The sequence below is a fragment of the Tetrao urogallus genome (genome assembly GCF_951394365.1).
Source record: "Tetrao urogallus genome assembly, chromosome: 2".
Taxonomy (NCBI): Eukaryota; Metazoa; Chordata; class Aves; order Galliformes; family Phasianidae; genus Tetrao; species Tetrao urogallus.
Window position 1 is genome coordinate 17,399,220 of NC_136814.1, and position 23,473 is coordinate 17,422,692.

The 23,473-nt window shown below is 38.0% G+C and overlaps 1 protein-coding gene across 1 annotated transcript in view; it reads right to left on the bottom strand.

Annotated features, from left to right (window-relative positions):
* DISP1 (dispatched RND transporter family member 1) overlaps positions 1 to 17,696 on the bottom strand; it is a gene marked incomplete at its 3' end in the record, with an annotated part of 31,560 nt that extends 13,864 nt beyond the window's left edge. Inside the window, exons 1-2 of the mRNA XM_079550019.1 lie at positions 17,185 to 17,696; positions 2,330 to 2,359 (exon numbers count right to left, since the gene is read on the bottom strand). Coding sequence (XP_079406145.1) covers positions 2,330 to 2,359; positions 17,185 to 17,690 — 536 coding nt within the window. The 5' untranslated portion in view covers positions 17,691 to 17,696. The remainder of the gene's footprint in view (positions 1 to 2,329; positions 2,360 to 17,184) is intronic.
* Positions 17,697 to 23,473: the final 5,777 nt, after the last annotated feature.

Sequence of the window (23,473 nt, forward strand, 5' to 3'; positions counted from 1 at the left end):
TAGATTTCACCTCCCAGCATGTGCTCAACTTCTAGAATACAAAGTTTTACATATTTTGGAATATATTTTGATTTCTATTGACAAAAGAGCATGAAATCTAAAAATCTTAATTTTTTTCTTTTCTTTTCTCAAAGCAAAGAGTTAACTCATTCAGCTTATGTTCCAAGGGTAACATTCTCTAATCTGGGGATCAAAGAGCACAGAACAGTCCCACAGAGTTTAAAAGGTATTTAAAAATAATTGTAGGCTATGAATCATTCTGCGCTAATTGTCTCTGTACACACTAAATATTGATCATGAAGATTTATACACCACTTCCTCCTCAACTTGTCTGCAATGTAACATGAAAGTAAGTTTATAGCAGTGCTCTCTCCGCATTTACTTCTACTATTTTAACAGATTACGTTTCCTTCTCAGTTTCAGACCAAGCCATTACCTAATCACAATTTGATTATTCACTGTATAGAAACTTTCCACCCCATTCCTAAGATAAGATGTAATGCCCAGCTCCTTCCTCACTCCAGGAACAGCTTCTCCTTTTTCTAACTTTAATACCAACAGCTGTGAGCAAGTTGACTTCCTAGCATGTGGAAGTAGGCAGGCATGGTCAAAGGGTCCAAACATAGCATTAAGGAGACAGGAAGTCCAAAGTATGGGGTGTATCCCAAAGACCCATTAGGGAGATGTGGAATAATTCTACTCTCACCCAAGAGGTTAATTAGCAAAAGCTTGAAAAGCAGTCTAAAGCATTAGTTTTTATTAAAGTGAATCACAAAGGGGCAGCTTGCCAAATGAGCAACAGTACAAAGTAAAAGTAAAGGGAAGTAAATGACCTAATAGAATTTTCCTATTTATAGGATTTAATGTTTTCATAAACACCAAACGCTACGTTGACTAGCTATTCCAAACATTTGCTCTGAAGTCATAAAATCCTACCTAAATTATTTGTTTTCCTATTCATCACTAGTACTGCCAGGTTTAGCCCTTTGGCATCTTGTCCCTTTGCTTCCACTCTCAGCAGAGCAGCTCTGCAGTTGCTGAAGTCCTTCAGTCATGAGCTGCATCTAAGATGAATTGTTCATAAACTTGACAAGCCACGCTCAGAAGACAGCAAGTGTTTGTTCACATTTGCACAATTGGTCTGTTTGACACAGCAGGTACAATCAGATTAGCAAAGCTGCCTGAACTAGAACCATGCACCATTTTATTTGTCTCAGTGTCACTTGGTACTACTGAGGGCTCTGAATCCAGCCAAGTTCCCTACAGGCAGCTCTGTCCGCTTACTTGAAGTGGCTAAACAGATGGCAGTTATTTTCTTTTGGCCCATTAAAAAGCCAGAAAATGAGTCTAATTACATTTTCTCTGTGAAAAGTAAGCCACTGTCCTAACTTAGATTCTACATCTGATAATTTCTGAGTCCAAGAGAAAAGTCTGTTCTAAAGCCATTCCTCAGTTAAGGCACCACTCACGTTCACGAAGTACATCTCTAGTGCTAAGCATGTACTTTAGTAGCAGGACAACACCCCATACTTTTTCATGTCTCATTAAAACTACAAGTGTGCAATAAGTTGGGCACATTGCTAAGTTTCCACTCCATCTTTTTTTTTGCCCCAATTATTAAAGCACTATGTGATGAATTTTCAGTGTTTAAGGCACTAACTGGAATCTCTTATTTATATCATTTCGTCCACTGCTTTCAACATTGTTGTCCATTTTTTTTCCCCTCCCCTTTATGATTTAAACAATTAAAAATGTTGAGGAGATACAATACAGAATCCAATCTATACCAATTTCACCAATTTGGCGCCACTAAAACTGGTCTCAAGAAGGCAGTTTCTTAAAAAGAAATAAAAGACAGCATCATCCTGCTTTCCCTTCCATTTTAAGATAAGGCATAAAATCTGGATAGCATCAAACATTTCAGTTCAGCACTTGTATGTCGACATGCTCAGTTTAACCACTGCCCCATCTCACACAGAGAAACAGAAATGCACCACGTACAGATTCAGCACCGTAAAGAAGTCATTACAAGCAATGGAATTCACAGATGCCTGAGTAGGGATGTTAAGGAGCATGACCCTGACTAATCCTTTCGGTGGTTATTTAGGAATCCACTGAAGATGAATTCTTCTAAAAGTGTCCAAAATTCATAACCCACTGTGTAAAGAGACAGTTTTTTAAAAAATCTTTTTTCATTTGATCGCCTACCATTTTTTCTTGAATGTCCCCTACTCTTACATTGTGTGGTGAATAACAGCTTTGCCATCACCTTATGCCTTTACGATCCTGTAATATCTCATGTGACAGTATTATTATAATTATACCTTACCTTTTTGGTAACTTGAATGGTCTGGCTGGCCTGGAAAAGAGAGGAAAAAAAAAGAGTAATTAAAAATACATGAAATATACACGCACATGCCAATTTTTCTTTTAATTCTTCTCATACAAGGATAAGCAACTAAATCATAAAAAGTCAAGCATTTTAGAATCTGATGTTTTTTTAAAAAAGTCACACAATCACACCCAATTGAGCCTTTGCAAACATATAATTCAGGGAATAATTATAGCTACAAAGACAGCTGGGTTTTTGAAAGTAAAATTTCATGCAGCTGATTTCTGTGATTACTGTTTAAGTGTCTGTTCCAGTTTTCAACAAAAGAGTTAATAAACAAGATTAAAATTCAATACCACTAAAAATCATGACAATGTTTGCATGTTATGGTGAAGGACAACCAAAACACCATGTTCTAAAACTGCAATTCATGAAACCTCTTAATTGTCCTCTGTAATTCCATTATAAAAAAAGGTTTTGGACACAGCTTTTCTTTTGTCACAAGTAGGTATACAAAGTAACCTGTGCAATTTTCTGTTATGTATTAAAAATCCAATAAAAATAATTTGATGAGGAAACAGCAAATCCAAACGCAAATTATTCATACTTGCAACTATCCAGCAAGCACTTCATTTTGTTATTTATTGATCAGCAAATCCCACATACATTTCACTTGAAATAATTCTAATTCCCATGAATAATCGGTAAGTCTTTCCAAGAATTTCCAATCTATGAAAGTGATATACAATCAGTATGTACAATATCTAACCATACTTAGGCTTTGGTTAAGTTATGAACTTGTTTCACCACAAAGGGTGTATTTAAAACTACTTCTTAAAGAAGTAGAGAAAACAATGAATTAAGAAACAGCTGCTTACCTAAAATAGGTCACTCACTACATCTGCACTGAGGTTTCTTAAGGAGTATTTGTATACTTTCAGACCACTGGATTAACAGCTCCAACTTTGGACCCTTTGTGGGTTGTCTTGAAAGTCTGTAGCCAAATTCAGTGCTTGAGAATGAGATGTGCTGTCATTCAAAAGCAAGATTCACCACGCAGGGTTGAAACTGTAGCCCAAGGGAACAGCCATTCTGGCATAGTTACCTCAAACCAGCTGCAACCACTCCTGTACAAAATGACAGTACTGCTCAGACTACGTCTACTTCTAATTCATATAAAAGTGAGCCTCGAAGTCAAAGCCTATTACAGCAAACAAAAAGTATGATCTAAGTAAAACAGCTCCTAACACAGCAACAGGCAGTCTAATTCAGATGCATGTTCTAAGTGTTGTCAAATAACATGACAGCAAAAGGAATGATGAAAATAGAACTGACCAAGCAAAATAAACACTAGCATTCTTATTATTCTCTTCTTCAGTGGAAAGGATGGATGAAAAAAGCCCTCTTTCACTCTTCACGCTCATTCATTGTATGCCTCAGGCAATACGGCACAAACGTAATGGTGATGGAACATTTCATCAAGAAACACAAAGTCTCTCTCTCTACATATTTCCTCAAGAAATAAAGATCTGTTTCAATTTAACTGTGATATTCTTATCACATAAGAATTGTATAAAAAGAGATTTTTCCACTGCAGTGTGGAAATGCTCCAACGCACCAAAGCATTGTAGCAGCTAATGGGAACAAGAACAGAGCAGCACAAATCACTGCTATCAGCCCTCAGGAGGCTGGAGAAGGGGAGCAGGAGAGGAGATTCCCCAGTCCACAGCTGCAGTAACTTGAACACTGAGGAAAGGTACAGACAAGAGTTTTCTGTGAAATTTAGCCGCAGAAATGAAGGCTACGTTTATGAAATGCCATCAACTTCCAGTTTGTAGTCTTAGTTAAAGAAATACTGAACACACTCATTTTCCAACTAATACCAAAACTTTTCCGGTACTTCTGGTGCCAAGGGAAGAATAACGTACTTGTCAGCTACTACAGATACCCAAATAAACTGATTTCTGAATTGATTTTTGCAGCAGTAAGCTGCCTGAGGCTGCAAAGAAGCTGTGTGGCAGGCTCAAGAGGCTTCCTGTCATCCCACCTACAGCCTCAGCCACAAAACCACCTTCACACTGGCTAGCACAGACGATAAGAAACTGGGCACTAGGGTCGGAAACCACTGAACTCGAATCTGGAGTTTTCTATATGGAGATAAACACTGCAACAGGGAGGCCTTTTATAGACCAATTCAGCACCAAGAGCACAGGCTGAGTCCACACTTCCATGCCTGTATGGAATGGGACAAATCTTGAGTCAGATAACATGCTTTTGTAATTGCAGCACATATTGTTGAGATTCTAAGTTAAAGAGAAACATATCCACACATATTTACTGTCAATAGTGATTCAAAGGTTTTTTTCTAGGTTTTATTTTTAAAAATCTGCATTTCCATATATACCAAGTTACTTGTGAAAGTCAGTCCCTTTCTTAGTTGAGCAGTAATGGACCTCACTATAAGCTACACCACCGTACAACTATGTAACAAAACAAACAGCTGTACAAGGACAAACAGAAGAGTACAGGTGGATGTAATTCAGGTCTATACTGATGTGTGTTCAGGTTTGACAATTCCAGTTTATACTGACAGATTAAATTGCCTTCTATATGCTCACTTTGCCAATTTTAGAGCCCACTTTTCCAATAATGCTAACCTCCATGGTAGAAAAACCAAGCAGGTGCTTTATTTGAGGTCTAACTCCCCCCAGAGAGAATGCTTTCCTCTGCCCGGCTGCAGTACCGCTCTCCGCACAACAAAACACCATGACCAATGATCTCTCTGATCCCATAAAGGGTTGGCTGCTTCATCTGGAGAGTCGTGCCCACACATCCCCCAATCCCAAGGTTTGCTCAGGCAGTGAGGTACAAAACTGCCACAGAATCATACAAGCTCCTAAGAAAGCTAGCGAGACAAAATTTTGTTGAGAAGGACTAATGTGGAATCAAGTATTGCTCTGGGGATGATGCACGCACCCTCTCAATGCATCTTATTGTGTACTGTCTTTTTCTGCAACAATCCTTGCCCTTTCTGCACAGAAAATCTTAGTAAAAGTGCATGACTTAAATCTCTCCTCATCAAAATATACCCCGTATTTCAATTATGTCATTATAACAATTATATGGCAAGTCAGATTTTCTCAGCAGAATTTAAGATTTGCTTAAGATTAAACTTGCAGAACTAACTTTGGCTAATTTATGTACACAAAAAGAATACAAGCACCAGTACAATCGTTTCATACCTTCCCTCTTTCCCATCAAAACCAAACTACATTTCCCTCTGTTTCCTCCACCTGCAAAATATATTCAGTGCCGAACAAATGACGATGATTAAGTTCTTCAAAGTTAGGGAGGGTTAAAGGTCACACCTGCTATCATACTGTTTTGTTTCAAAAAGCATGCATTAAAGAAACCTGTGTACACCAGAGTGAATTCCAGCAGTGTAACCAATCCCTTGCAGCTGTTGTGATGACTCTATTATATAAGGCAATAGGAAAAGTTATCCCTGTAAACTATGCACAAAAATTCTTTAGTTATGCTCTAAAATACAGAAATGCATGGTAAAACCAGATCTTTCCCGCTTAATTAATGCTGCTGTGTCTAATTTTTGGGGCATTATACTCCCATTTAGTCAGTTTAAATAACACCACTAAGCTCTGGAAAAAAAAAAAAAAAAAAAAGTCTAGACAGAAAAAAACAATCCGTTTTCATGAGAAAGAAATGGTGAATTCCATAACTGCGTTGGGACAAAAGCCAAGCTGACGCATGTATTGAATTACCCTTGTAGTCAGTTCTCAGAGATTTGATAGCAGAAAGTGACAATCACTTTTGTTTATTATAGAAGAAGCAAAACAAGGGTATTACATAAATTACAGTCACATTAAAATCCAATGCATACTGTGTTAAGGGGGAAGAAAAGCACAGGTTATACTGTACTACCATTTACTGCAAGCCTTGCCTCTATTCAGTGGATGCTTTGCTTCAAGTTGTCCTTTTCTAATGGCTAATTTAGACCAAACATCATACAATTAGGAACTACAGAATAAGAAGATAAATAGATCGGTTATAAATCCTCTATATTCCTCAACATGAAATTTGCCTGATTGCCTAGCATGCTTCTGTGCAAAATGGTGAAAAGGAGGAGTGTTGGTTTTGAAAAGCACTGCCATAAGATCAGACAGCTTATGGCAGGTGATGACAAGTAACAAGTAACAGGAGGGAGGACTGGGGCACCAGTTCGGACTGGATGACTACAACACTACTATTCATCTAGTCACCCTAAGCAAGCACTTCTCACTCAGCACTTCTATCAGCATTTTGAACAGTGCGGAAACAGAAAACATTCACGTCCTCGTGCACATATCAGCTTGAAGTGGGCAAATGACAAACACACAAAAAATCAACTGTTTTACATCTTGTTCAACCTGAGAGAGAACACTGCAAGTACTCTAGCTTCCTGAAGCAGAACACATAGTGACACATCCTGCCTTCTTCTCAGAATGGCCAAAGTTTCTTTCAACTACAGCACTGAATCAGTTTTCTCATGCATGTTAGCAGATTGGCACGGGTGTAACAGGAGAGTTTCCTGTCCTCATTTCAAGAACCACTGCAAAAAGGCAAGCTCTTGGAAATTTTAAGTGTGATTAAATCTAGTTCTACAGCCTTTACATTAGTTGGACATTACATGCCACAAAGCAATGTTTCATGAGCATATTCCCCAGCATGTAACTGTTTCAAATGAATTTAACACTTAATAAAATTATGGATGGTTTATTGTTTATGCAGTGCATTTGTTTTGCTTATCTACTGCATTTCATGGGAATACAAATGGAATGTATCAGATGACAATATAAGTACCTACATATTCCAAGACATTCTTTTACATTTTTTCTTCACAAATCTTGATTGCGAAAAAAGCTGTCAACTGAAGGAACAACTTTCACCTCACACCACAAATAACCAATAGTAGCTGCTTCATGAGCTGATGCAAGAAATGCTGCAGAAAGAGTCTATGGCATAGAAAATGTGTTGAAAATTGTTCTTTGATGCATACTTAGAAGAGCATTTTCTACCTAATGTGAAGCAACCAGCATTTAAAAATGTGTAGGTGGATACTGTAAGTTAAAAGATTGAAAAAGATACTAATATGACTTTTTAATATAAACATTCCTGCCTACTTGTTTATGTAAGTAGTTTTATTAAGTCAGTTGAAGAGGGTCAATACATTTCAAAACATGCTTTCGTACTAAGTTGGCCAAACAATGTCTTCTTAAAACACCTTAAATCCCTATCACAACTCTAGATATTACCCTGGCTAAATATTTGGATTCTGAGTTATTTCATGACACTTAGATGCAATTAATTTCTATTATGCAGTGCACAGATGTAGAGACTGAAGCTCAAACATAGAAAGGCTTTTCCCCTTTGTTCCATGGAGAAATAAGAAACAAGGTAGGCTTTGAGCTGAAATTCACACTGTGGGATTTCCACCCCAGGCACAAGGCAGCACTAAGGCACTGATTGGGAGTGCCCTATTCTAAAGTATAAGGCAAGAACTCAAAGCACCACAGACAAATCTGAAAGTGCTGGTGCATGTCCTTCTTCTGTAAGAGAAGGAAACCTTCTAGCCTTGGCTAAATGTTGCCACCGCACAGAACCACAGTTTGGCTGAGGCTGACAGGGACCTCTGGGTCCATCAGATCCCTGCTCAAGCAGGGACATTCAGTGCAGGCTGCCCAGGCCCATATATAGTCTCCAAGGAGGAGACTCCACAGCCTCTCTGGGCAACCTGTGCTCTGTCATCTGCACAACAGAGAACAACAACAGAACTGCTGACTGATGTTCAGACAGCTCCAGCTGGAACCAGCACTACCTGAGGATGCTCTGCTCTTCTTTGTGCCAATGTCTGCCAAGAAGTTTATTGCACATTCCCAGATAAATGGAGGATAAGCATCTCAAATAGACATACACCAGGCTTTGCAACCTCACTGCAGAAACTGCTCTCAGATGTCAAAGTAATGACTGCTGATAAATTCAGTAAATCCAGATGGAATCCATGCTCAGCTGCATTTCAATAGGAACAGTTATAGTGGAACATAATTTGAGGACTCAAACATATGTCCAAGTATAGAACAGAAAAAAAACACACAGCACATTTGTAAAATAGTGTGCTCTTCAGGACACAAACTGTACCTTCTTTTTGGAGCACCTCGTATACCACAGGTGCCTAAAGATAGCGGTTAAAAAAAATAATCACTAAAAGGTAATAACATAAAAACTAATTTTGCTGTCTTGCATTTTAATTTACTGATGAGATGTGAATGTTAAATTAACAATAAACAGCTCTACTTACTGGAAAAAATATCAACATAAAGCTTCCTCTGTCCAAGGATTATGAGGTGTTAAACCTCAAAACTTTGCCACGCTGGAGGGAAGTTATTCCCTTTGTTGGCAGATCCGGTTGCAAGAAGCGATAAAGCACAACTTTTCACCATTATTACACTGAAGGATAAGCTAAATCCCTGCAGGATAGAATGAGATATGCATCTTATTGCACACCTTCCCTTAGAACATGCAATAAGGAATAAATCCCAGCAGAGAAAGAAAATCCTAGTGTTTTTAGAATGTTACTGACCCATGAGAACAATTTTAATTGCTCCAAAACATTAAGCTAGCTTTTGACACTGTCAGATATAACACCTTTCCTGTGTTATCATTTTAACACTCAAGGAACAAACAAAGCAATTAAGTTGTAATAAAAAAAAAAATTGCAAACCTCCAAATTAAATTTTCTCGTTCTTGCTCACATAAAATGTCCAAAACAACCCAAGAAGATTTTACTTTTTCTTTCTCTCCAGAATGTCAGGGAGAGATGACCTGAAACTACTGCTGTTTCATCCCATCAAAAAGTGTGAAATTTCAACGTTGCACCTTCGATTAACCTTACACTTACGAATTATTTCTATTAAGACTTTTCTTACGCATAATTTTAAGCAAAATGAAAGACCTTGTAGCAAAGACCAAAAATCAATAGCTTGCCAATTCACATTTTTATAGCTGAGATACCAGATTTTATAAAGGTTCTTGTCTCTTCTTCTATTCTTCCCTGCCTTCTCAGTTCCAAGTGAGGATTTGTTCTGTTTACAGGAAGTACGAACTAATAGTATTATCATTCTCAAAGGAAAAATACAGTAAGGAAGGTGTCACCACTAATAAAATAATTTCCATTTAAATTGCAGAATCTTGAGTTAAAGTGTATCATCTGTTGGCCTATAGCATGCACAATGGGTAAAAAAAAAGACTTCTTTAAAATCAGTGACAAACCCTACTTAACTGCGACAGCACTAAAGACAGGGGCACATATAGCATCACATGGCAAGTTGAACACCAGTGCTGAACTATTCAAATAAAAAAGGCTTAGGAAAATACCACCATGAATCATTATTTGAGAACAAGCCAGCAGCTAGTTTGGAGCAGACTAATATTATTGCAAGACCCCTCACAAGCCTAAAACCATTAGTCTTTTTTCTTTTCTCTATAATTACGGTGAAGTTAATAGATACGTTTTGGGATTTAAATGATGATCAGAGTAGTTTTCAGCAGTTTTGCTGGCAAAAAGTTCCCTCCTTAGAAATATTTTATTTCAAAGCTGTTTTTATTACACTTCCCAGTTGAATGGAGGAATGCAAGGTCATGGTCACATCTTGTATTTCTCTGACAGACAGGAAATTAACACGACCCAACAAAATAACATACAGAGCACAGAAACCTTCATCAGATGGTACCAAGTAGAACAAGAGAGATATACAAGAACACCTATTTTTGTGAAGGTGTTTCTCCACAAAAACTGTAAACCATGTTCTCATAGGCATTAATGACTGACAACAAGCATACCTAAGTTTGCCTGTGGAATAGGGGGACTTCAGGTGTAATATATGTGACTTCAGCAGGCACAGGCTTTGTTCTTCCTTCCTGGACAGATGGAGGAATTTGTGGCTGTAAGTCACCAGAGGAATCGCTTTTGCTCACAGAAGCTTAGAAGACCTCCTTTGAACATAAAGCTTTTTTCCAGACAGAATACATTCCCCTCCAGTTTCTTCCAAAATATCAGTCTACTACTGGGACAAATGCTAATTTTAACCTCGCTACATATTTAACAACTTACAGTAAATGAAAATACCATTAATTAGTTTTAGTTAAAATTCAGCAAGGTATTTCACTTCAAACAAACATATTAGTGTTATGATGCTGTTCCAACGTTTGCAAATTTAGTCATTTAAAGTATCATAATTTTTAAATGATATAAAGCAAATGTATGTTCAACACAACTAAGAGATTAAAAAGGATTTAGCATGCAACTAGAAAGAAAGGATCTTTGGATATGGTAACTTCACTGAAGAACTAAGCATACATTACGCAGCATCACCTTCTGCATTTCCTTAGAGTACATCTGTTTTGCTTACTTAGTGGAGAGCAAGCAAAAAAGAAACATTTACAGTACATCTCAATGGTTTCAGTACTGTAGCTAAGATGCCAAAAAAGTACTGCAAGATACATCAGGACTGTAATACAAATGTAACATAATCAAACCCATCCAGGAATAAGTTAGCAAAAGTTCATCCACTTGACTGACTGGGACTTTTCCTGATCCAGTGAAATTATCCATTTTTACTTTGGAAACGAAGTTTTTAAGGGTTCAGGGTTTCTGAAATGCGATCAGTTGTAATAGCTTAGAGTTTCTACCTGTAGTTCTGCTACCTGTACTGATCAATCAGTGGTACTACGTAATTTGTACTCTGTATTAACAGCCAAGGCTTTAAGGCACTTGTTCATTCAGCAGAGAGATACCCTGATATCATGGGCAGAAACTTCATATCAAACTCAGAGTAACAAAATCAAAGTGAATTTGCTCAGACGTGCATTATCCTTCCGCACTTCTTTTATGTGTGTGGGTTTTTTTGGGAGGGGTACTTTTTTGTTGCTTTTTCAATTTTGTTTTTGGTGTTGTTTTCACTGTTCAGAACCGCTGAGTACTTAAAAGCACATCCATTGATTACTACTTACTAGGAGCTGAAGAACACATTGAAATATCGTCAGAGAGGAAGGACAAATGATTTTGGAACAAGCCACAGCCAATTATAGAAACTTACACACAGCTTTCCAAAGTCAACTAACCTACTGCAGGTGAGGTGAGGGATTTGGGGTACAGGAAGTTTGTTTTTCAAGCATGCAGTACCTGGAGTCTGTAAGTGACAGATATGAGGGTCCCAGCATCTCCCAGCCGCTCCTTAGCAGAGCACCAACCTGGCATGGTCTTTTTTGTTATCACATTAATGCTTGATTCAAAGCAGTGTTTTTTCTAGACAAACCCTAATGCTTAATTACTACAATTAAAAACCTACAAGAATCCCTTGGACTGCCTAATGAAGTAGCTGTGACGCTTTGTTTTTAAGTGCATTTTATTTTTTTTCTACGTGTGTTACTTTTAATTTGGTTGACCACTGAATTATAAATGACACTTTCATTTCAGATTGTGGTCTCTGTACTCTGTTCTTTGCTTTCAGCTCTGTGCAAGATTAACAAAGCGCAGCGTGATGTTTGCATAGCTGACAAAGTACAATAATTAGAATTGGAACAGTCAATGGATTAATAAAACCAGGAGAAACCTCTTAAATTATCAGCAAGAATAATATCTTAAGACTAAGTAAAACTTAAAAAAAAATGCAGAAAATTAAGAAAACACAACTTGGATTGTTGAGTACCATGAAAACAAAATCCAGAGAAAGAACAAGAAACCATTTGTCTGGTCACAGGGAGAGCTCTTCCTGTACACTCACACAACAGATTATCTGCATTTGGAGTCAGATTCAGAACAAAAAACAACCATGAAATTGCTATACATTCCTTGCCCATTCATCATTTATATTAAAATCCAAGAATGCCAATGTGCTGCTAATACCGTGGCATGAATGGGAACACCTAATTTGTGGTTCCCATTTGCCTCCAGCCTCTCCATTCTGGGAAATCATGGGAAACCAAGAATCCCTTTTGTAGTGTGGAGTAAATGACTTTAACGAGATTAAAGTCAGAATTTGTACTGTTTCCACACAAATGACCAACATGCAGCAACTCATGCTCTATAGCATGAATCAGGATATTCGCAACAAGTGAAACACTGAATGAAGTAGCAGCAGCAGCTTCTGCCTTTCAGCTGAAGGTTCAGAAACAATCTTCAAAAATCTAATTAAAGAAAGGGAATTAAGTTTTTAATGGACCTATAATACAACACTCACATTATACAAAAGACGTTAACGCATATTCTGCATAAAAAGTGAAAAGATTCTCTGTGTTAAATATAGCAGAAGCTAACAATTTTCAAAACTGGAAAGTAGATAGGTGGAAAATATTTTGTCTAAAATCTCTATGCAGTTCTTATGAGCAGTTAATGTTGCTGACATAAAAAACTATCCTAAGAACTATTGTATACACATGTATACATATAATCAGCTCTGCAAGCCAGGCCAAATGTACTAGATAACAATTATCCTTTTCCTGGAATCAAGCAGGGAGCTGTTTCATAACAAAGTCTTGTTATTAAGATTGGTATTTGGCAAACATTCCCTTGCTTTTTGAAAAAAACAAGAGCTTTTTATTTCTTTCTGCTTCTAATATTTGTGCCAAGTCACTAGAAACAAAATATAAAATGGGTAAGAGGTGGTTATAATGCTCTATCATCACAGCCTTTGCATTACCATAGAATTCCTTTTTGAAGTATCAAAATGTAAGTACTGAAGTACAGCTGTAATGTTGTTTAAACTGTGTGTGGCACACAACTCTGTGAGATACAGCAGAGTTCTGAATACCAGAACCATAACAGAAATCCGTAGCACAAAACTGCCCTGGAACTTTCCTTATCACCACTTCTGGTAGCTCCCTGACCTCTCCTTCCCTAGCTTCTGTCTCCAAAACCATAGATAGAAATTTTCTATATTGTATCACAAACGATAGATTCCAGAAGAGGTAGCATCGAGATTAGTAAGGATACAGGCACTTTTTAACTTGAGTTTTCACATTAAAAAGTTCAGATAAAAGTGTGAGAGAAGCAGTTTAACTGGGACCAGATACAGCAGCCATACACATTGTTAACACGCGCTTTCCACAAATTAAGACTGAACCTTTTCTGCACATTCTTGCTCTTCTGTCCCTACTGACATGCCTGCATTCATGTATAAATAACAGATACTGAAAAATACCAGGAATGTTTTTTAAGTGTTTTCTGACGTTATACTTCTTTAGTGTTTAGCTCTGGTAGAAAACGCAACCCAGCACTGTTTATTTTATTTTGCTTTCATCCCACTAAACATGCTGCTGGGCTGCACATTTTTACTCTTCCCTAGTGACTCCTAACTTGGTCCTTCCAGTTGTCAAGCATCAGTCTTCTTCACTTCTTAACAACAGATTAACAACCTTGTTTGGGTCCTCTTCATTTCTACGGTCTGTCCAGTGAAGGATGCTGATGATGACAGAAGCAGATGGTGGCAAAGGAAGAACAATAACCACCCACCTTCCAGGGGTTCCAAGCCCCACACATTTGTTTATACCTAAATGCTTTCAGACACAAACAGTTACTCCAACATAAGCCTTTCAAAAGGACAGGGTGGAAAATCCTCCAGCAGTACCTATACAGAAGAACTAATTGTACCATTCGGAGTGATCAGTTTAGAAGCTGTCAGAAAGCAAAGTCAGTTCCCCAGACAGTTACATTCTGATGTGGACAGACAGCTGGAATTTCAAAGAAACTGTTTGTGCAGTCAAGATACCCTGTTCACTACAAAAGAGGGATGAACATGTTTGAATGAACTACATCTTAACAGTGCGTACAAAATACCAAAATAACTTTGCTCAATATTCTCTAACCTCAGAAAAATATCTGAAAGTTAGAACCATTCTGACCAACAGTTGACTTGCTTTACTAGCTATCATAATAAAGATTTTTTTTTTCGCCATCATCACATTGTATACCACCAACCACTAAAAATGTTTTGTTTATATAAGAAGCCTTTCTCATCTAAAAAAATACCAGTTCCCCAGGCATTCAACTTATCATATATAGATGCCATTTCCATAAAACTTTATTTATAAACTTCAAAGCTGAATGCTACAAAATTCCAGATCCAGCCAGCTTTAAGAGGATAGGACAAGTGTGGCATTATTTCAATGTCTTCTTTATGCACTCCAATCCACAATGATATTCCAGATCCACATTCCTTTAAAGTTAGGTCACTGACAAATGTTAAGCCTTGGGCTTAAAAACCTGACAAAACCTGCCATGCTGAAACAATTGGTTACCTGCCCAGAGCTGTAAGCATATTTGCAATTTGCAGAAATTGTTCGCCCTCCTCTACTGAATCATTCCCCCCACCAAAAACCCTAACCAATATTCAAACGTGTATTTTTAAATGTAAAAGACCTAAACTGAAACTAGTTTGACTACATTCTGAATTTAATTTATGTAACATAGGAGAACCTGCATTTTAAGTAACCCTGTTAAAACATGCATATTTTATAAAACTGGATGATTTCCAATGAGCCTTGTAAGAAAAATGCCTGGAAAAGAAGCTGTTCTGCAGATTTTAGGCTCAAAATATAGTAAAATTAGAGTGTGGAACAGTAGTCATTTAAAAATATCTTGTGTACAGCATTACTAATCTCTTTAGCACTGCAAAGTAACTACTGATAAAACAGATTGCTGCTTCTTGAGCATACATCTATCCCTCTGCAAGACTATACCCAATTGCATTGTGTTTTTAACTCCCACCAGCATGTCTTTGTTGACAATGGTCTCACTGTATGCTAAACTGGATTCACATTGCAACAAGAGAATGTAACATTTAGACACACCTTGTAGATTACTCAGAAAAGACAGTGTTTGGTTCCATGACAATAACACCAGCTTCTTCAGCATGGCAAGGGACCCGAGTTCTATTTACCATATTTTGAGCTGAAAATGAGTGACAGCAACTAGAGGCTGGATGGTTCTTAGCAGATGGATAAAAATATTTAATTTGCATACTGCAAGCATCATCTCATTGAGAAAACTCAGTTGCATTAACTACAAGGAATTCCAGAAAAGAAACAGTGAACTTTTGATAGGGATATGTAGAGCATGCTAAAAAAGACAGATGGCTTAAAGGTCAGGTTCTATCCTTATTTTGACTGCTAACATTCAGACGAACATTTATCAAATTATTTATAATTTACATAGTAACGTCACAGTGAGGAAGTACAAGATTAAAAAAAGCATCTTGGCTCAAGATCCTCATCAGAGGAGTTCAAACAAACAAAAAACACCAACATACAGTATTTCTGGAATAGTCTGGGAATCATTATTTATCCAAAAGAAGAACTTTTCAGTGCTCTTACTCAGAGCAAGAACAGAAACCCAGATTACACATCAAATCACATTCCCCTCCTCAAGACTACGGGATACAGATGAAATTTAACAGTCCTGGCTCCAGAGCAAGAAAAACAGCAAAATTAGTGCACCCAGTTTGACAGTGAAAAGCATGCTTGACTGATTCAGTAACTGTTCAACCGCCTGCATATCTTTGCGTACAACGTTACATAAAAGTTTTCATCTCTCCTTAAAAATTAAGGAGCGATGGGGTGGAAAACACAGGTTTCATGGTAAGCTGTTGAACAATTAAGATTTTTACATTTGTAAGAGGAATAACTGGCAGGGAAAGCAGACTTGCACTTCACATTATCCTTATTTTCATCTGCTTTTACCTCAAGAAAAAAAATCTTTATTCACTTTGACATTTTCCACATTGGATATTTCTCCCAGTCTGATATTCTTGGAAGTTCAGAGTTAGTTCATTTCAACAAGACAAAATACATACAACCATCTGAAAATAACTTGTAGCTCCAACTTTTAGAACAAGGATGCAGATGTTGGACAACAGGGAGACAAGGAGACATTTACTGCCCAGTGAAAAACCATGCAGTTTGGCTCAAGTACAACTCAGAAAAAAAATAAGCTTGCATAAAATCTTACGAGTGTGTTTGGCAATAGGGAATTCAAGTTTTAGAAATTGCCTCTCGGACTGACAGCAATCTTGACTGCTCAGAACCAGCAGGCTGTAGTAGCATTCTCTTGTGATCATTGCTTCGTGTAGCTTGGATACTGTCATGGGATCTCCAAAAGTAACAGATAAAGAGGTAAGTGTCTATGAAGTAGAGGGCAGAAAGGATTAAAAACCTGGAGTAATCCAAAATTGCTCAGTCCTAGCACAATTTAGAAGATACACTGAAAGCACATGGGGGCAGCTCACCGAAACAGATGGTCTGACAAGGAAAAAACAATCAGTACATTTACAGTTGGAGTTGCTGAAAATATTTTCCAGCACATCTTTTTGGGGAAATATGGGTTTTGGTTAAACTATGCAGACATTTCACATTCTTTCAGTGCTCTCTCAGCTATTTCTGCAGTAGTTTGCTTCATATAACGTAGGTGTACACTGTGTTTTGGAAAAGACACAATGGGCTTTCAAACAACCCCCACAAAGAAAAAGCAGCCTTTTTTTTTTTTTTTTTTTTTTTTCTAGAAAGAACTGATTTGCTTCAAAAATATTCATGTAGCACAACAAAACTAGGTTCCCAATTTGGATCCTCCTGAGAAAAGTTATGCTGGTAATGCAAAGATCAACTTGTAAGAACACCTGGGAAGAAATTTGGTTCATTTCTTCTGGATCTTCTGATTTTGTTGTTGTTGTTTTTAAGATATTTAAATATTTATGAAACAGTTACCCACACTGAAAACTAACAACAATAAAAATAAGCAAACTGCTTACCTTATCCTGGCTATGTGCTGCTGCACAGGTTGATGCTGAAAATGGTCAGGCCACTGATGGTGAAGGCAGAAGGATGGGGAAGGCTGAAGACAGCAGGCAGGCTGATATATGGGTGTGTGTTTTCGGCAAATAGATGCTGAATACTCAGTATGTGGCTGCATGCAGCACGAAGTCATAGGAGATGGTGCTGAGCTGCCAACCACTGAATGACATTCTTGCCTGTTATTATGGCTACTTATAGAATGATGGTATGGGCAAGGGTGGCAGCATTGTGACAGCATCTGCTGAGTTCTTTGGTTGTCTAAAGGCAGAAAGGATGGTTTGATTGTACCATTAAATTGCAGACAGCCATTTGGATTTGCTTTTGCTCTTGGTGTTTCCTTGGATGGGAGCTGCTGAAAAGCAACATCTCCATCATTAGCCGCAACAATAGCTGGGCTGGTAGCATTTGACAAGATGCTGCCATTGCTCAGGACCACAGACTCACTGACATCACTCATTGCCATGCTCCAAGTTCTTGATGGACGACAGATGTTCCTGAAGAAATAAAAATAAAAAAAAGTTTACATAACTGCCATGTTCTCAGATGCTCAGAGATCACCTTTAAATTAGCAAAACCCCTTTCATCATCTCACAGGCAAATGGAAAGGACTAGCACATACAGTCAGGAAAGTTTTGAAGGACCTTCTTGTTCAACAAAAAGTTACATTCTGGTGTAATCGCATTTATGTAACTCAAATGACAGACTCTGGGTCACAGCCAACAAGTTACGGCTGAGAAGCAGGGGAACAAGATCATTTTGTATGAGACTAAGTAACAGCCACTCTTTATGAAAATAGACTCCAGCATAAACTGCGTAACCATCCACACTTTGCACCACAGTTTGCTTGTGTTCTTTGAAAGCCAGCAGAAGAGAGGACCACACAGCACAGATTGTTAAATAATCACTGATGTGGTGGTTTTGGTAACTCTCCTCATCCTCCCATTTCTACTGAAAATTGTGAGTATTCATATTTTTAACGATACTCTTTTAAAAACACCTTATTTAAATGAATCAAACCTTTGTCAAAATTGTTGCGTGGTAGATCAGGTCTTTAGCAGAAGTTCAAAATGAACTGTTATCAACACTGAAAATTTGTAATACAATCATAAGTCTTTCCTAAGCTTAAAAGAAAATCCTAGGATTCAATTACTGACTTAAAAGCTCATCCATTCCATGACGTATTCCAAAGGCAATTAAGAAAAGCACTGTAATAAAACTGAAAATAAAGGATGCTGAAGACTTTTTTTGTTTTGTTTTTGGAGGAAAACCTAAATCAGTGAAAGCTATTTATTTTGGAAAGGTGCATGAGGAGCTTAGTTCAAAATCAAAACTTAAAATAGCTGATTTCCTTGTGTTAATTATAACTATGCTTTAATGAGACTTGAAAATAAGTTAAATTATTTTGATAAGTAACAGGAAAGGCGAAACATCATATTGAGCTATGAAAGAAACTGCTTCCCAAGTAACATAGCTCTTTTGGATAGGAAGGGAGGAGAAAAGAGAAAGAACAATGAGGAAACACTAACACTAATTATATAAATGCTATTTAGAAAAATAACTCAACATTTGCTTAAAAACTAGAAACAGTTCATTACAACCAGTTTGGCTAGTGATGTTAGCTATCTAATACTGAACTTAATCAACAACTATACAAGCGGAAAGTACAAGGTTTGCATTATGGACACTAAACTCTACAGAAAGACACAACACAAAGACAGATAAGCAAGAAAGTTTCTAACTTGTTTTCTTCTCTGCTACCTTTGGAGAGTGCTCAGTGCTAAGCCTGCCCAGCCAGCTGAGCTATTTAATTGCCTGAATGCTAATTCTGAGCAGAAAGTGCTTTGCACAGAGGAATGTTGCCCTCAGCAGCCCCCCTGCGCGGGATCTCCCCGAGACATAACTAAATCCTTCACTTCTGAAACAAAAATTAATCCTGGGCTATTTGTTCTAGATCATGAGCAGAGCCAGATTCCCTGGGAAGTCACTTGCATTTAGATAAGCACTCAGAGCAGGAGGTTTTTCCAGAGTCTAATTCCACACATTCCTGCCCTGTACCCCTCCCCACATCAAGCGCCTTGAGGACTTTTCACAGAATACAGAGAGTAAATTCAAGTGGTCAGCTAAAGTTTGTTTCGGGCTGAAGAGATGCACTGGTAATGTGAAATGCTGCTGTGTTTGAACAGTAAAGTTTGGTCAGAACTGCAGGCAGCTTCAAAGACCACTGGAGTGGACAGAGCCTTAGCAGACAGCAAAGCAGAGAAAGCTCCCACTGAGTGGGTCAGCAGTACGTTGGGCATTGCTGACTAATTATTTTCTCGTTCACTCATATAACAGTTAGGATGCACAGTGGTGGGGTTACATTTCTTTTTCTAAATTAGCTTGACACATCTATATCATAGTTTGAAACTGTAAACCAATCAACGTTACAGCGCAAATTATTATTACAACCAAACATCAGGCTGGAGATGCTGCAGCTATTTAGTCCTTCCAGAAAGCAAACCACATCCTTTCCACTTTAAGCCCAGGACATCTGTATGTGCAGTAGTTGAGACAGCACTCCATAACTTTTAGTAGCTGTTTTCCATCACTCCGTGAAGGAAAGCAGGCATTTCTGCACGAGGTGAATCCACAACACAGGCACAGTGTTATACCTCATGCCCTCAGAACCAGTGCTCTCTGTGCAGGGTTGGGACGATTGTGGTGTCTGCGCCCTGTTGAGCAGCAACATGGGAGTTAGGGCTTCTGCTCCAGCCAGCACCGCAGCCAGCAATTAGCATAATCAAAGATGAAAATCCTTATTTTCAACTGATGTAATATCTAGCTGCATATGTTCAGTTTAAACACAATCTGAATGACTCTTCAGAAACCAGAAAATTCAAAGACAAGCCAAAGATCCATCAGCAGCACCACAACATCTGAGCAACATACTTCTGATTCAGTTCTCCTAGTGAACAGATTATATAGCAACTACTTCAAGCTATAAAAATTAATAGACCAAACTCACTATTTTTCCCTTCATAAGCCTTGAGAAGCACTTGAGCTCTACCCACCTAATTTCATTGAGCCTGAGAAAGCATGGAAGCACCTGCTCACCTTCAAGTTCTCTCCAAGCTGTATTAAAGTCAGCATAACTATTCTGCAAGCCTATGGTAGCCATGTGATGAGGTGCTGTGTACCACTGCAGCTTAGAAGAACTAAGGCTTACACTAACACTCAAAGCAAAATGAGCTGTGCTGTTTATTTTCATTTGCGTTGGTAGCTTTATTTGGCATTCTTTAATAGAGTGGTGGGTTGTGGTTTTGTTTGGTTGATTTGGTTTTCTGATTGTTTTTCACTTTGTTTTGTTTCATTTTTATTATCTCAACTTACAGCTGAAGGCTTGGAAGTGACAGACATTCTGAGCAATACGGTGATGGATATAATACCAGTTTTAATACACACAGCTCTAGATAATAGGAGATTAAATGCAATAAAAAACCCCGTTAATCTAGATGTTTAATATGCTATATGCTAATATGCATAATTTGGTTATCCATCCCTCTTCACCTCTCCAGTTGGACACAGTATTTTAAAACTAAATGACTATTTAGAAATAATGCCAGCTGCACTGCTACAGGAAGAACACCAGAATTATCTTCAATTACCCCACACTTGATAACAATAACTGCTAAGAAGGCACTTCAGCCATACAGTTTGGAACAGCATCATCTCTGGAAAGTACCACAGTCTGCAGAGGCAATGCTACGCAGTGACAGCTTTATGGAGTAATCTCTTTATTATTTGTAGAGCTAACAATGAACACGGCTTAGTCGGCAGACATCTGCCATCTACACTGAAAGCCCTTCAGGAAATAAAGTAATGCAGCACCACACTGAAACTATGTAGGATTTGGTGTTCCCTAACTAGTGTGTTCATTTGAGACTTGGATTAAGTTCACCTGTTCCTTTGGCTTCAACTGAACTATTTTTTCTTCACTTTAAAGTTTCCTTAAAAAAAAAAAAAAAAAAAAAAAAAAAAAAGACTTAAAGAAACATTGATTCAACAAATCCCATCTGGACTCATAATGCCTGCAATTGAGATTGAGAATGACAAAAGTGCAAGAGGGAACAATGTAGTGGAAATTTAGTATAACCTGGTATATTAGCACATATAATTTATAGATCGTTAGAAAAGCTAATTTCTGCATTGTTGGGGTTTTAAAAAACCTTTAATAAAAGATGCATATACTCAAAATCTCCATCTTGCACTGAAATAAAGCTAAACTGTTACATAAGATTTTTAATTTTTTTTTAATTATTTTATTTTATTTTTAATTTAAGGTAGGACAAAACTCAAATTTCACTGAAGAGTTATGGAAAGCCTTGCAGCTGCAGCCAGCATCCTACCATTCAGCCAAATGAACTGTTCCAGGTATTGCAGTCCTTTCAGACCTGTCCGCTACAAAGCACGATGGTTCGGGTGTGAACTTACTGCCTGAAGGTGAAAAAAGAGAAAAAAGAGAAAAATCTTTTCATGTCAAAAGTTCATCTAAAGCAGTTTAATTCAGAAAGTAGTGCATTCTTGAAATAAGCAACATTTAACAATCCCATAGCTACCTATTAAGTCTCCTTCCAGATGAAATGTTATAATGGACTTACAGTCCCTTAAGAGGCTAGAGGTTTTTCATGTGGCAAATGGGTTATGCGGTCTGAAACTGTAAACGTGGATAAATCCTCTCCAGGCTTCATTTGCTGTGCCAGTGAGTGCACAGCCACTCTAAGGAGCGTTTTCTCCTCCTTCACATCACCAAAATTCTTTGCATCCTTGCTTTTTCCTAGCATTTCCAGAAGTAACAGGTGGTGCCTGGTGTTTGATACTCTTTTTTTATGGGAGACGTCTAGTTATCTATCACTGCAGTGTTCTTCAGCAAGACAAACAGCTTTTTAATGTTTTATGGTTGTTGATCTCCATTTTGGCTCTCAGCTGGACATTTTTCAAATTCTCTAGCTCTTATGCATTCACATGTGGTGCTTGGTTTCTCTCAATACCCTGATTCTTGCTTTTCTACTTCAGCTGTTAACCACTAGGTCTTCCCTGAAAAGCTCGCACTTTAAAAAACACAAGCACTCTCTAGAAACAAGGATTCCCTGTCCCTTCCACTTTGTTCTCAGGTATTTAAGGTATATTTCAAACAGTTTATCTTCAGGAAGATTCTTTCATGAGCACATGGGTTTACGTGATTAATGCAACTGCCTCACTTGGAGGATCAATATGATTTTCAGTTTCTACTTCTGAGAGCAGTGCTTATAGCCAATTTATTTTCTGAGCAGTCTATAAATATGCATTTGCCCAATTAAGGTCTGCCCGGTAAGGAGCAGACTTTCAGCAGTCTGTGCACTTCTACCATGCGATAGTAGTTAGAAGACAGCTATGAAGCAGAAGAGATTTGCAGAACGGAAATTTCCCCTCTTTCATTTTGTACCTCGTTTTTCAAAAAAAAGAAGAAAAAAGAGCCAATTCTTCCATTCCTCTCAACAGCATGACCCGCCATGAAGCTGTCCCATCCTGAACCTGAGCCACCATGATTTCATTTCCTGCATCGCAGGCTGGCTGAGGAATGGCAATTCATGTGACAGGGAGTTTCCAGATGTCCCCACGCCAGCGCGTAGCTCACGGTGCAGATGGGCACTGGTGAGTCAGTGTTGCCGAGCTGGCACACAGAGCCACTCACCACCACCACCACCAGCTGTGGGAGCTGGGAAAGGCTGCAGAGGGTGGGAAAGATTGCTCAAGAAACGCAAACATCTATTTTGCCTTTAAGCTAAAGTTACTTTTCTTGGCACAAACAACAGCAGACCATTTACAGAAATCATTTGCCGGGCTTTACTTAAAGAAATCAATTGCAGTGCTTTAGCTAGAAAGTCAGAGCTCTTAATGATTAAGCTAAAAATAGAAGTAACAAGGAGCCCTAAAAATTCTTTTCTAGAAGTTTTGTGCCATGATTAAATTTTATTTTAAAATAAATTAAACATATACACATAAGGAAAATGGAAAAATATATACATATTAAGAAGAGCAGAAAAGAGTTTCACATAACCAGAGTTTTGGAAAGGGAAAGAGAGATACAGATGGACCTGATGAGAACAAACCATCCTTCAAGAAAAGCATGCCTAGCTCTGGAGGCACATACACCTCAGTACAATGTAAGAGCACAGAGATCTCACTGGTTACAGCTGGGAGGGTCTCATCACACCAAATCCAATTTAC